This window comes from Anticarsia gemmatalis, chromosome 27 (assembly GCF_050436995.1).
Source record: "Anticarsia gemmatalis isolate Benzon Research Colony breed Stoneville strain chromosome 27, ilAntGemm2 primary, whole genome shotgun sequence".
In the NCBI taxonomy this organism is placed as follows: domain Eukaryota; kingdom Metazoa; phylum Arthropoda; class Insecta; order Lepidoptera; family Erebidae; genus Anticarsia; species Anticarsia gemmatalis.
Genome location: NC_134771.1, coordinates 2,988,931 through 3,003,387, shown reverse-complemented (window position 1 = coordinate 3,003,387; position 14,457 = coordinate 2,988,931). Strand labels below are relative to the sequence as shown.

The 14,457-nt window shown below is 35.9% G+C and overlaps 1 protein-coding gene across 1 annotated transcript; it reads left to right on the top strand.

The window, feature by feature from the left end:
* Positions 1-1,143: 1,143 nt before the first annotated feature.
* LOC142984592 (uncharacterized) lies at positions 1,144-12,538 on the top strand. Its single transcript, XM_076132330.1, has 3 exons — positions 1,144-1,587; positions 11,498-11,646; positions 11,978-12,538. The coding sequence occupies exons 1-3, from the start codon at positions 1,281-1,283 to the stop codon at positions 12,485-12,487; spliced, it is 966 nt and encodes a 321-aa protein (XP_075988445.1). The 5' UTR covers positions 1,144-1,280; the 3' UTR covers positions 12,488-12,538.
* Positions 12,539-14,457: the final 1,919 nt, after the last annotated feature.

Sequence of the window (14,457 nt, the reverse complement as noted above, 5' to 3'; positions counted from 1 at the left end):
AATCCATTCTATTGACTGCCTCCAGTAGCGCAGTGGTTTAGGTCGCCACGCCAATACCATTGCGTCGGGAGGTCGTGGGTGCGATTCCCACACGGAACAATTACTGTGATATAGGTTGCGAGTCTGGTCGTACTTTGTGTCCGTTGTGTGTATGTTTGTAAAAGTCCCAGAGACACAAAAGCTATTCTCAATGCGGGAGTTGTCTTTTTACACAAATTTCTAAGTACTAACATTCTGAGTTAACCACTAGCTAAGTTAAGAAGTCAAGGATTACTGAAAGCGTCTTGTTGTTATAGACCACGTAAAAACAACCCAGAATCTATGAAAACTGAAATGGAAAATAATAAGTTAAGAAACCCTAAAAGAAACATGAAAAAAGAAAGGTGCTACGCGTAAACACGATGTACTCTGTAAACTAACGATTAGATTATCGCAAAAAATTAAATAAGTATTTGCATTTCTTAAGCTTTTTGTCAAGAAACATAAGGCCTTATTTTATCTATAATATCAAAAACAGGTTTTCTCTAGAAATCATAGCTGAAACTTATTACCATAGACTCAGCAAGTCATAAGCAATTACGAACGAAATTAACACACAGCAACATAACACCATCTATAAATCAATTAACTCATTCTATTGCCTCCATCTGACTACAGTAATTAACCAACCTAACTAAATAATTATCAGAATTAATGTGCCTTCGCATATATCACGACGCTCCCTAAATAAATCTCCTTTTGATGTCTGAAACACTGCGTACGCGCAGCTCAGACCCGCCCACAAAACGCTGATTGGTTGAGCTCTAATTATAACTTTGTGGCTTTTCATGAGCTATTTGCATCGTTTAACTAATTACAGATGATTTTTAACTGTATTTTACAGCTATAGAGTCGATATTCCCTTGGTTTTAAAACTCAAATACTGTCATCCAGAAAGACGCCCATTAGTCAAGACTCTCAATCTTCATTCGGGCCAGTCGCACCTCTGCCAGATATAACTAATTTGACAATTAAACAATTATAAACCTTATTTTCTAAGTAATAAGGGAGTTATACAACAAAATCCCGATGGAAGTCGATTATGTTTTTCAAAAGAGGTAGTTAAAATTCCGTCCGCAGTTTCAGCAGACGAATTGACAAAAACGCATCGCCAAGCGCTCTTATTAGTTTAAATTATGGGACATTAAATAGTTGGGCGCTTAAAATGTGATTCAAAATGTCCCGCAACCTCTTACCGAACACACGTTGAGATAAAACAAAATATATTTTCTCAAATAAAAATGGAAAATTCGTCGATGGAAGTCGATGAAATCAAAATTGAGAAGAGTGAAGCTAAGCTGCCATTTTCTATTGAGAATTTATTGGCTGATAAATTTGAAAAATGTAGTAATGTGAACGAAGAAGCTTCTACTAGTGCGGTGATTTGTGATTTAAAAAGTAATTTTGCTAGTGATGTGACTGATAATAACGATTCCGATGACGATGACAGGTGTAGCAATAGTTCGGAAAATGTTGACGTAGAGAGTTCCACCGTCGGAGACGCGCAAGAGTTTCTTGATGTCAAATCTTCTGATTATGGACAATCAGGTAAATATTCTTATTAGAATTTTTTATGGTCCTTCTGAATTAAAACTTATCCATGTGTTGCAAAGAACTTGGAATTTTCCCCGAACCTTCTACTGTAGTTTCAATTACCTACTGAAAAAGTACCGATCAATATCCTAATTTCATTTAACAATTACTTCATATTTGTAGGGTCTACGCTTCAATAAAATAAACATAATTAATCTGAATAAGTATATTTTTAATTAATTAGCTATCTTATTCAGGTTTTCCGGAAAACAAAATAATTGACCAACTAGGTATAACCTAGTTTTCTGTATTTTCTATTGTAGAACTTTTTTCCGATGTAGTGCTTAGTAATTTTCAGTATATTTAATAACATATAAAATTCCTTTAATATTTTCCAATAAGAAAATAAAAAAGCAATGCGTAGACAAAAGCTTTATTTCACTTAGATAAATATAAAAACAAGACAAGTCTATCTCACTGAAATGTGGAATAAATAATCAGAAATTCTGATTACATTATTAGCTAGATGAAATGAATGTCGTAAAACACTTTTCATACGGATGGTGGTTATCTAATTTATTTTTGTAATGTCTTCAAATTATTTAGTTAGCTTCGTCATTGGGTAATTGTTTAGTAGTTTTAAATATTTAGGTAATATTTAGTTAACAACAGCAGCACGGATCAATCTTTAAGTTAAGCTACCAAACGTAGCTTAACCTCAGAGATTAATCAGAGGTTATTCTGTGGATGGGTGACCATCTTATACATATCGAGTTCCTTCGTGTTTCGGAAGGCACGTTAAATTGTGCCTCCCGGCTGTCATTCTCAATGATCTTTGACAGTCGTAACAGTAGTCAGAAGCTTAAACGTCTGACAACCAGTCTTACCAAAGGGTATTGTGTCATAACCCAGGTAACTGGGTTGTGGAGGTCCGATAGGCAGTCGCCCCATGTAAAATACTGGTAGCCAAAATCCAGCTGCATCCGGTGAGATTGGAAGCCGACTCCAACATAGTTGGAGAATGGCTAGACTGATGATGTATGTAATGGACGAATGTCGCGTAAAATAATTGTCTGTGTAACATACGTAATACTTATTAAATATCTCTAGTGCGCTTACACTATAAATTATTATGCATTAGTTCGTACATACCATGTCATTATTATGATACCAGCTGAACCGGCAAACGTTGTTTTACCATATACATAAATTTAAAAAATAAATAGTGTCACTTAGGGTCTAGGGGTATGAAAAATAGATGTTGGCCGATTCTCAGACCTACTCAATATGAATCGGTCAAGCCGTTTCGGAGGAGTACGGTAACTAACATTGTGACATAGATTATTTTTTTAAATTAAGTAAGTATGATGTATGTGATATATTTTTCCGTCACCAGAAGCACCTGTCATTAGCACAATATTCTACCAATGTGTATATTTCACCTCTCAATTCTCGATCTCTGATAGACTGACAAATATCGCAAACATCTTTCTCTGCATGTACCATAAGTATTTATAAATAATACGTCAAACATTAATCAATGACAAATTGTCGACAGAACGATCATTACGAGTATTTTCCGATGCACGTTTTGTCAAGCTATTTTGATATCGTCCGAAATAAAATATAGGTAAGTGGATAAGTAGGATATCAAGAAATATTAATAATAATGTCAATATATTTGTGTTATTATTATAGCTATGTAAATTTCTCTACGCGTCTTTTGATTTTTCGCCCGCCGCAAAAATCCGCATAACATAACATTTTTCGTTTTTGAAGTTGTCTTTCCACCAAGATATGCTACGTTGCTATGGATGCGTTTGATATCCAACAATATTATTATGTTCTTTTTTTTTACAAAAATGACAAAGCCCGCATTGTGTCTTGTCGCGGGGACTTTTACAAACGTACAAACAACGGACACAAAGCACAACCAGTCCCGAAACAAATCGAATTTATGGAGAGCTCAGTGAAAATATTAATACACGGCAACCAAATTGTCCAATGATAATTATTTATAAGAGAAAATTACTGCCCTCCGGCCGACGGAATACATAGGCTCCATCTCCGATAGCTACGCAACGGCGACTGCTAGAAAAGTATGGAAATTATCAAAGAAGTAATTAATATCTATTCTATAGCTATCAGAATACATTCGCACTAAGTAATATTATTATGCAAGTTTGTCTGTCTTTTACAATTTAACCACTGAACAGAAATTTCATGTTCATGGAGATACAAGAAAACTCGACCTTAAATAGGCTAGGTACCCAGGCACCAACTAGACTTTAATTTAAAATAACTGAAACTTTATGAAGAAAATCACAGTAACTCTGCAATACGACCGAGAAATCCGGAAACTTTCCGAAATAAAATTGATCCGTATCCAATACGAACTTAATCTCGAATTCTGAATAGCTAACAACTATTTCTTGTGCTAAAGCTACGATAGGCCTAATTAGCGCGCTTGCTTACTTAGAGGCACAGCCGAAAAATTTCGTACGAAAAAAGTCAAAACACTCTTTTTAAAAATTCAAACAAACAAATAAATCATAGAAATATGATCTTGTAATTCTAAACAACATAATTATGTAGAAAAGATAAAAAAGTATAGCAATTGACGCCTTCCCGCGCTATTTGATTCCACGCTACGCTCCCGCGCTTCGAGTATTTTTGGCGCCAATTAATCTGTTGCTTTGGATGTTTACTTTTTTTATTGCAATGACAACTCCGTTCAAAGTCAAGTAAAAAATTAGAGGAACATTATATTAATCTTCTTTCTTTAGAGTTGTTTTTTTTTAAATTGTTATAATTAATTACACAGCAAATCTCTTAAAAAAAATACTTGCGTTTAAATGTTTTATGCGTTCACAAAACATGTTAATTTAGAAGCCAAAAATGTGTCTTTGTGATCGAAAAATTTAAGTATTGGATTTTTTTTATTAAGCTCACATAAGTACTTATTTAAATAAGTTTTTTGTTGAGTTTTCGCGTAGGGTATTGAATAAAAAAGATGATAACCAATGTTACTTTTCCACAAAAACCACTTAAACTACAAGAAAACAATATTTCATCAGCGAAAGAGCCGGGAAGACAATTCGTTGACACATTTTGTATCTCATCGATTCTGAATGTATGGCGGCGATGAAATTGTGGTTGTTAAGTACGTTGTTACGACAATGAGCTGATAAAAAAAATTAGAAAATCACTTAATAAACAAAATGTGTAAGCATTTTGTTTATTCAGTGGAAAAAAAAGATTAAAAAAAATGAGATCTTGTTGCGGTACATTTTAAACAAACTTTTGTCTCTATGTGTTTTTTCTGTTAAATGGAACTTCATTTCTATGCATGTAGAGCTATCGCATTGGTAATAACAAAATCTTTTTAAATCAGTTCATTAGCTTAAGCTTAGGAAGCGCTACAATTAAAATTAATTGCACATTTGCTTACAATACAGCATTGTACAAAAATGTCCGTTAGAACCGCAGATAAGCCTAATAATATAAAAGAACTAGGTAGATATTCTTTAGATACCCAAATTGTCTATCTTCCTTATCAAATACATAAGGTATGTATAGTTAGATATTTTATCTGCATTTGCATAGCTTTTTATTTTAATCCGCAATATTTTTCAATTTCTCAAATAAAAGTACTACCAACCATTACGAATATAAACACAACAATAAAATACGCAACATAAATCCTCTTTAATGTAAAACATTCATAAAAAAAATATCAGACGGTTTTTTTGGCGACAATTGCCAATAACTCGTTGTAACGAGGTTTAAGTGAAAAAAATATCATAAAACGTTCATTTATTTACGATCTGCCAACTATAAAGCGATTTCACTGTCTTAGGCTTATTACACACGTATTCTGCTCGGCATTAGTCGGTCCAGCCGGGCGGTAAAACCGAGTAGGTAGGTATATTATATTATGTAAATGAACATTCGGGAAAAATGCCGCTCGAAATCGCCTCGCCTAAATAAAAACCAAATTGTGACGATTGGACTCGAAGGAACTATCCTGTCGGCACAAGTCGAACAAGCGAGGCTATTGTATTAAGTCTGTTTTGTTGTGCGATTAATACTGTCGATACAAACCCGAATATATATGTGTGTAGCAAACCTTAAGTTTCCGAACGAGCAATTGCGGCTCGAATTAGCCGTTTGAATTGGTTTCCCGCGTTCCACGCACACAAGGAAGTTGTATGTGTTTTAAACGATTTAATTTCACGCACACATGTGAAGTTAGGGCTGCCATAACGTTTTTGTCTTAATTATTGTAATTAGTGATGTAGTACAGAAATAGTGGAAAGTGCACGCCCCACGTTGGGTGCCATTAAGTCAATACATAATCGGTTTTTTCTGAACTTTGTTTTAAAACGGATTTTTTGATGTCAGATTGTAATTTGAAAATGATTAACTAGTATTGTTCTTAACAGAAATGGATTTATTATACCCTATTCTATACAAATATATTCTTCTAGAACGCATTGAATCCAAAATACCACGTTACACTTAGTTCTATTAATTTTCTTCAATAATATTTACTCGCACCTTCCAGCATTCTTTACAGACGTATTACTTAATACTAACAGCAATCCATCATTATGCATTCACCCATAATCCCAAACATTGCCAGCCCTAACGATTACACCCGTTCACCGCACACTGATGTCTCATTTTCTAAATTTGTTACGAAAAGATAAATCTTCACGCGTCTCGACTCTCGTTAGCTAAATCTTTCTCCCCCATAATTATTCACCCGTTTGAAAAAAAGGAAAATAAACATGAAAAGAAATGTCTTCCAACTGAAATTTAGTAAGTGGCCGGAGCTCATTAAAAAGCTGTAAAATTCTATTAACAGACAACGGATGGGTATGTATCCGAACGAACCGAACGTCATAGACAACTAACAACTTTATCTATGCCGTTCCCAACTTCAAAGACAATGAAAAATAGTCTTTATTGTTACGAGACAAGAGTGTTGATGTATTTGGTTGGATTTTTTTTTAATTGTGACGTTTGAAATGGCGGGAAACAAAGACATGGCGCGTTGACAAGTGAGGATAAATTGACATTAATTGCCTTACCGCTGTCGTAGTGTTTGCAAGCATGTTTAATGTCGTTTTTCTCGCAATGGGATTATTTTAGACGCTAATTAATTTACTTTCTACATTATTGTGAGCGATTTGATGTATTGCGCGACGGACGTTGTTTGGTGTTTCAAATGTTTTATGTTGCGTTCGGATACACTTAATTAGTAAACAAAGGATTTAGATTTAAATAGCTTTGGACGTTGTTTAGTTTGTTTTTTAGCTAAACTGATGTCTAGTGTTATAAACTAGACGCCGTCAGGCGACATTATGTAAAAAATACTACTTGCGGAGCGGAGCAAAGACTTTTTTCTTTATAAATTTGTTAATTACACCTGTGAAAAATAGAAAACAGAGCTAACCTCTACCACTTGAGAACGTAACGAAGAAAGTAAAAAAGACAGAGAGGAATTACTGACGCAACTTTAAGTATAAGTACCTATGAGCTTAATCGGTACTTAGGACTGTCCAAATGAACTTTGAAGTATAACGAACTGCTGATCGCAAGGTCTCGGGCTCCATTCTCGGTCTTGCGAAGTCCTAGTGGACTCTTTGCCGGTAGTAACCCCGAGCCGTAAGGGAGCCTTCACTTCAGAAAAAAAGACTAGTCTCGACAAAAAAATGCTACTTACAAAAAACTACAATGTCCTATTTTAGTTGTTACTACGCTTTGACCTTTAAAGAGCATATCAATGTTTTTCGCCCCGGTTTTCGGACGACCAATATAATAGTCCACCACAGAAACTAGACCCCTATCACCTGTGACCAAAACTCAAAAATAAAAATATTAGAAATAGAAATACTCCAAAGGCAATTAATGATAATTTGCAAAACAACCTTTAAGAATTGTTTATTTTTAGAGTATCAATCCATTGAAACTTTTTAACACCGGATACAATATTTTACGTTCAGAAACACGTTGCGTAAATATGACACTGGCACTCGATGATCATTAGAACGAAATACTAACCGATTTTAAAACGTTTCTGGCAATTTGTTTAAAATGGCTGCTCAACTCATAAAATAAATTGTTGTGATGTTATTTAGTTTTATTAGTTCGCAAAAGTCGGTAACGATTTATTTTACCGGCAATAAGACTAGATACTTAGAAGAATTTCAAATAAGAAATAACTTTAAACACGATACCTATGTGATAAAGAGAATATAAACATATGAAAATTTAAGTTTAGGTAGGAAGTCACAATTTTTTATGTATTAAACCACATGCATAGTCCCCTACCCGCTCTTGGCCAGCGTGGCGGACTCAAGGTCCTCAATTCGGAAGGAGACACTTGACAAGCAGCCGAAAACCTGCTTGAAACTACAAAGACCGAAAGAAATTACAAGAAAGAGGGAAATGGAAAGAGGTTATAATCAGTAATTTGAGTTTCTTACACTTTCAGTAGCTCACAAGTCCTACAGCTTTTGACGGCCTCCGTGGTGCAGTAGTTAAGGTCGCCACGCCGCTACCTTTGCGTCGGGAGATCGTAGGTTCGATTCCCACCCTGAACAATTATCTTTGCAGTCCACAAATAGTTGTTTCGGGTCTGGTTGTTACTTTGTGTCCGTTGTTTGTATATTTATGAAAGTCCACACAACAGAAAATCTTAGTGCGGGAGTTGTCTTAGGAAAAAACGAGAAGAATTTTAACAATCATAAGTTTTCAGTTCGCTACGATTATGACTCAATTCCGTGAACGATACGATCATTACTATGATTTAGATACACCACATAACATTCAGAGAAAAATAAGTTATTTATTATTTATATCAATAAATCTTTTTAACGTCTTATTATGTTTTTATTTAGCTGTTATGATAACGAATATCTTATTTCCTGTAATACAGTCGTGGTGTTATTTTAAAAAGATTTACTAGCGGCGGCACGCGACTCTGCCTGCGTGGACTTTAGTATTCAATTCCCGTTTTCACAGCATGTGTTTGTAGATCTTTCATATAAACATTTTTTCAAAGAAAAAATCCTTTCTTTGTTTATGTACCTATTGTTTTCAGCCAGACACAACAATTTTTGTCTACCAGGAATGATTATGACTATCTGTCAATAAGAAGGTATAGCTTTCTTTCAAATTCGTGTCCAGAATATAAACCCCTGCATATACACACACATGCGCTCACTTTTTCCTTATAGGTGAAATGGGGGACACAATCTGACATATCAAAATAATAGCCTTATTTTTAGACTTAAATTATAACGCGGTAATAAATAATATACATATCTATCGGATCAGATCTAATATTCATTCGTTAAAAATGAAATACGGAAATGTGGCTTGTAAATCATATAAACATCTAACCTACAATGCTACATAATAAGTATTATTTTTGTGAAAAATAACAAAATAAAACTTAAAAATTTTCTATTCTTGGCCAGTATAGAGTCATACCATAAGACTGTCATAGCCAATTAGCTCATAGATGTATTTATATCTTACAATTTAATTAGTTAATGAAGACGTTGGCATATTCACAACGAATTTAAACATAATTGGCCGAACACTTTATCAAGACGTTCGTCCCAATAAAAATTTAAAAAGTAAAATGACATTTATTTTGGCGCGCTCATTAGCGCGTTCGGATACACGGTGCGGCGCTCGCGATTCAAAATGGCGTCGTTGGAATGACATGTTGATATATTACCACTAATTACTCAAAGCGGGGAGGTGTTTATTGAAAATAACTGTAAGGTGACGACGGGCCGTGTCTGCTGCGATCTCTATGTCCGTTCGGAACGACTTCCGTAATGTATTAAGTGTACTATTATTAGCTACTAATAATGAGATAATTATTGGTTTTTCAGGATTTGTTGTATTTAATTGTGTAAGTAGTCAGTACTAGCGAAACAATACAAATTAGAATAGAACAGTAATAAAGGTTATCTCACCACTTTGGCTAATCCATAATCGCTAAAATAAATGACTTTACATAGGTATACTTATTACTTACTCATGGTTGCCTGTAAGAGATTGCCTTGTGCGATAAGGCCGCCGATTGTGCATAGGAATTGTATCCAGCCTTAGATTATAGTTTTTATCTACTCCTATATTTTACTGATACATTGTGTACAATAAAGAGTTTTATTATTATTATTGTTCATTATCTCGGGACTATGGAGTCCCGGACTTTTAGAAGGCGTGCGTGGGGCCGAAGCCAACACGTAGAGGCCCATTTAGACAGCTTTAATATTCAAACGATGTGTAAGGTGTCACAATCCGGTGACTATCCCTGTCTACACTATAAAATGCACCCAAGGACAGTCACCGGACTGTGTGGGACTATGGCAAAACTAAAGGGAAAAACTACTTGGACTATTGGATGAGGTGCTTATGGACTGGGAAACTGGGAAATTACGGGAACTATGGCGCCTGCCGACGACAATGTTGAAAACACGTGAAAATGGCAGGCGGAGACTTGCCAACTCACAAACTGGGCCACCCTAAACAAGTCGCATTAATAGCAACAAGGGGGAAACAGGGACGTGAGCGGCTGAAGGACGGAGAGGCCTCGCTGGACGTTAAAGTCAGCTCACGCGCCTTTGCTAGGCTCAGGCATCACTGGCCCACTAGCCATCTTACGCTCAGCATCCGTCCTCCGAACAGAGTGGGAGCTCTGCTCTTGCGACTCCACTCTGGACGGCCAATGAAGGCAAGCCAGAGGCGGGGGACCGCTTCCTCGTCAGTTTTCACTCCGACCAGCCAACTAAGGCAAGCCGGAGATGAGGAAGGGTGACTTCCCCCTGGAGCACTCAGGTACCGCGGGGTCGCTACTCCCCGTCACCTCGCCTCAAGGTGCCCTGCGGCCTTATTATTATTATTATTACTTAGTTACGTATAAGAAACACACTCAAGAACCAATTTTTTTTTTAAACTTGTATTTATTTTTGTTCCGCCTAATGTCAAGATTTAGGCATCATCGCGTGAAACAGTCTGGCCTAATGAATATCAAATTAAAAGGTTTGACCGATGAAAGAGTGCACAGAAAAAAGCGGCTCTCCGAAAGTAGGATTAAGTCGATACTCAGCTAGCAAACAAACTTGCGGACAGTTGATTAAATTTAAATATTAACCCTTAACTTTTTAGAAAATAAAGTAAACATAAAAATATTATCGAACCGTGTAGAATAAGCATATAGGTTGCCAAATATTCAAAAGTTTTGGCTTGTAAAACCTACAGAGCACAGTATATCAACGCTATAACATTAATGTTGCTCACGTCATAGTTTGCGATCAACGCAGCAATAAATCTTGATCGCTGATCGACTGACACTTGGTCGTCGCTGATGGACTCTGTGAAGTGATGTATTGGCAAATGGTTTCTGGCTGGTTAGACTGTATTGTAGCTGGTTTTGCTATCAATAGGGTGTTATTTTGGTCTTAGATTGTTGCTTAAAGGCTCAAGTCTACCATGCAGGTCAGGTGTATATACGCTAAAAGCTAAGAACTATGACTTAAAAGACCTCCGTGTCTTATAGGTAGTGTACGACCAGGAACGACGGCCTTATATGCTCTTCGAAGCATTAAAGTCTGCGAAATCAACTTGCTTAGTTCAAGCTCATGTTCGAGCTGTGCTTCGAGCAATGACTGAAAGTTTCTTAACAAAAGAACCGGAGTAAGTTTTCTACCATAACTCCTAGATCAAGATTTTGTTAAGATGTATTAGTATAAGAAGTAATGGGTTTGATATCCATTAAAAAAAAACCTTGATTTAATTAAATATAAAAAAAATCTTTTATGCTCAATTTCGAGACTTCGTCGTCCTCTTGACCAGCCTTTTTTCTACATATACTTATTTTTATTTATTTGTCTCCCAGGATCCTGTTCATCTCGAGGCAAGCGAGCTCGCACGGCCTTCAGCGCACAACAGATCAAGAGCCTAGAGGCTGAGTTTGAGAAGAATCGCTACCTCTCCGTAGCGGCGAGGGGCAGACTTGCCAGGCAGTTACGACTTACTGAGACACAGGTGTGTTTTAAACCTAATTGTAATTTCATTAATCTCTCATATGATTATTATTAAAACTAGTCCTACAGCTTCATTCATCGTAACTCTTGATGGTCTTTTGCGTGGTTACACGGAAAGCAATAGTGGTACTATCAAAAACAAAAGAAGCACAACTCTTTAAGTTTCGAACTTGATTTTTGTGTTTTGTTAATTGGTTGCTAGGGTGTAGAAATAATATGATTTACTGTTAAGTAGTCCAGCATTTAACTAACCTACAATCTTTCATTGAACGAAAACCCCGTTTTAGGCTTTCGATGTTAGAGCTGTAATAACCTTTGCAATTTTTTTGCAGATAAAAATATGGTTCCAAAACCGAAGAACGAAATGGAAACGAAAATACACCAACGACATCGAACTATTAGCGCAACAGTATTACAGCAGCCTCGGGATCGTCAGTCCTCGGCCTATGTTCGTCGGCGACCGCCTCTGGATCTTCAACTATCCAAACAGAGTCCCACCAACACAACAACAGCAATGGATGAAGACTTTAAACAACATGAGCGCACACAATCAAATTATTGACCGAACAAACATGTTCCGGACATTACCAAAACCAGATTTACCTATAATACCCCCTAGTGTGTATCCGAACGACCGAGTTTACATGGACCGTATGAATATGGCGGGAAACTCATCTGTCAAAATTCCCGCGCAAACTCGCATTCTGCCGAGAGAAGTTTACAACAATATGGCGCAAAGAAGTATGGATGTTTATAAGAATAATATTCTAAGTCATAGTAGCCCACCGCAAGAGTCTAGTGTTGATCATTTGAGGAGATTGGAAGAGAATTTTAGTATTTAAGTTTGATATTAATATTTATTATCTGTAGGGTTTTTGTAAATAAAATTATTATAATGATTAATTAGTTTCTTTCTTTTCCTAATTATTTATATTCCTTCCCAGTTGTCCGCCGGTATCTAGTCAATTCATAGTAACAGTGCAGTCAGCTTTAAACGCGCTTAACAACTTCATACTTATTTTCAATTTTCATAAAATCCGAAACAATAAAATAAATAAATAAATATTATTGGACAACTCACACACGGTCATTTGATTCCAAACTAAGCAGAGCTTGTACTATGGTAACCAAATAACTGATAAACATACTTATATACTTCTAAATATATACTTATATAGATAAATTAACAACCAGGCTCAGAACAAATACTCGTGCTCATCACACAAAGATTTGTCCCGGGTAGGATTCGAACCCACCACACGCGGCGCTACGGTTGTTGCGGCGAGGTGACCACTTAAACCACTGTTTTTTGTTTCGGGTTTTATAATTTTTTTTCGGTGAAATTAGTTGGATATATTATTATAATATAAACATTTCAATCAATGAAACATGTTTTTTCGGAAGAAAACATAATATGCATGCTTCTGAATATGGGTTTTCGAAAGAGTGAATATACGGGCGCAGTGCACCGTCAATACATCAGTAGCTCTACCATGAGTTGGCAACTATAGTCTCCCGCAGACACTATAGTTGAAAAAATGTATGAAAACTCGAACAGCGCCTCTAGCGGATAGTTAAGGTACCAACATTGCTACCATGAGTCGCCATAGTTAGTAACGTGTAGTTAAATTAAACAACAGTGAATGTAGATTGGCTTTGTCGTTCATTCTTTCCGTACGATAATGGTACCATGAGTTACCAATTTGACAGATGCTACAGTAACGAACTATTACTATAGTAGTTGCGGCACTCACCGACTTTTAGCTTCGTGAGAGCGTATTGTTTTACAAATAATTGAAGTTATTTTCCATTAAAAATGTTCGGTAGAACAAATATTGGTTGTGATATATTCGAAACTGCTGCATTCAAAGATGAACGACGTGAACAAAGACATTTCAAAGTGGTATGCGTGAATTAAGTGGAAATCCCCTCAATAATTGTAAAACAAAGTTTACAAGACTATATCGACTAACAAAGAAGTGTTTATAGAATTATATGATTTATTATGTCAACACACGGGTTTAAAATCTCCTCAAAGAGTTTCATTAGAAACAAAGGTAAGCTTAACATACATCTTAGCTATTTTATTTTGTTCCGAAAACCTCTCAAGAACAAATAAGTTTCTTATACGTTTATACGTTTTTACAGGAATTAAGTGCTATACTTTTTCATGCTCACGATGACTATCAGCGTGTTGTTGGGGAGGCGAACCATTTTTTCCCAAGAGGCCACAAGTGTGATCATTGTAAAAGTTACTTCAGCTTTAAACCATGCAATTTTTGCAAACATGTTCATAAAGTTTCCTAGGACGCGGCTGGAAAGAGGATTATTTAAACAAAGATGAAAATAAAATTACTTATTAATTAGAATCCTTGCACTAGCACTAAAACGTAACTGAGGTGTATTGTTTTGTCCCCGGCTGACAATAAACAAAAAGCAATAACACAAAATCATAAAATACACGAAAACGTACCAAATTATATGCAAGCGACGACTTCTTATTTTTGTTGGTTAATGCTACCATATCAATTTGAAACGTGTGTCGTTTTTTCTCTCTGTCAGTCTTATGTGAATAGAAGGAGATAGAACTACATCACTCGAGCATACTCAAGTTACAGATTGAATGTTGACATTATGTCGCAAAACCACAGATTAAAAATCTTACTACGAATGATATAGTTTTAACTATAACGAGAGTAGTTAACGTCAACACAACTCATGGTACGAACATTTAAGCCCACTGTTGTAGTTGCGTTCTCACGTTAACTACTCTAGTTAAGTAAGATGATTTAACTACGCCAACTCATGGTAG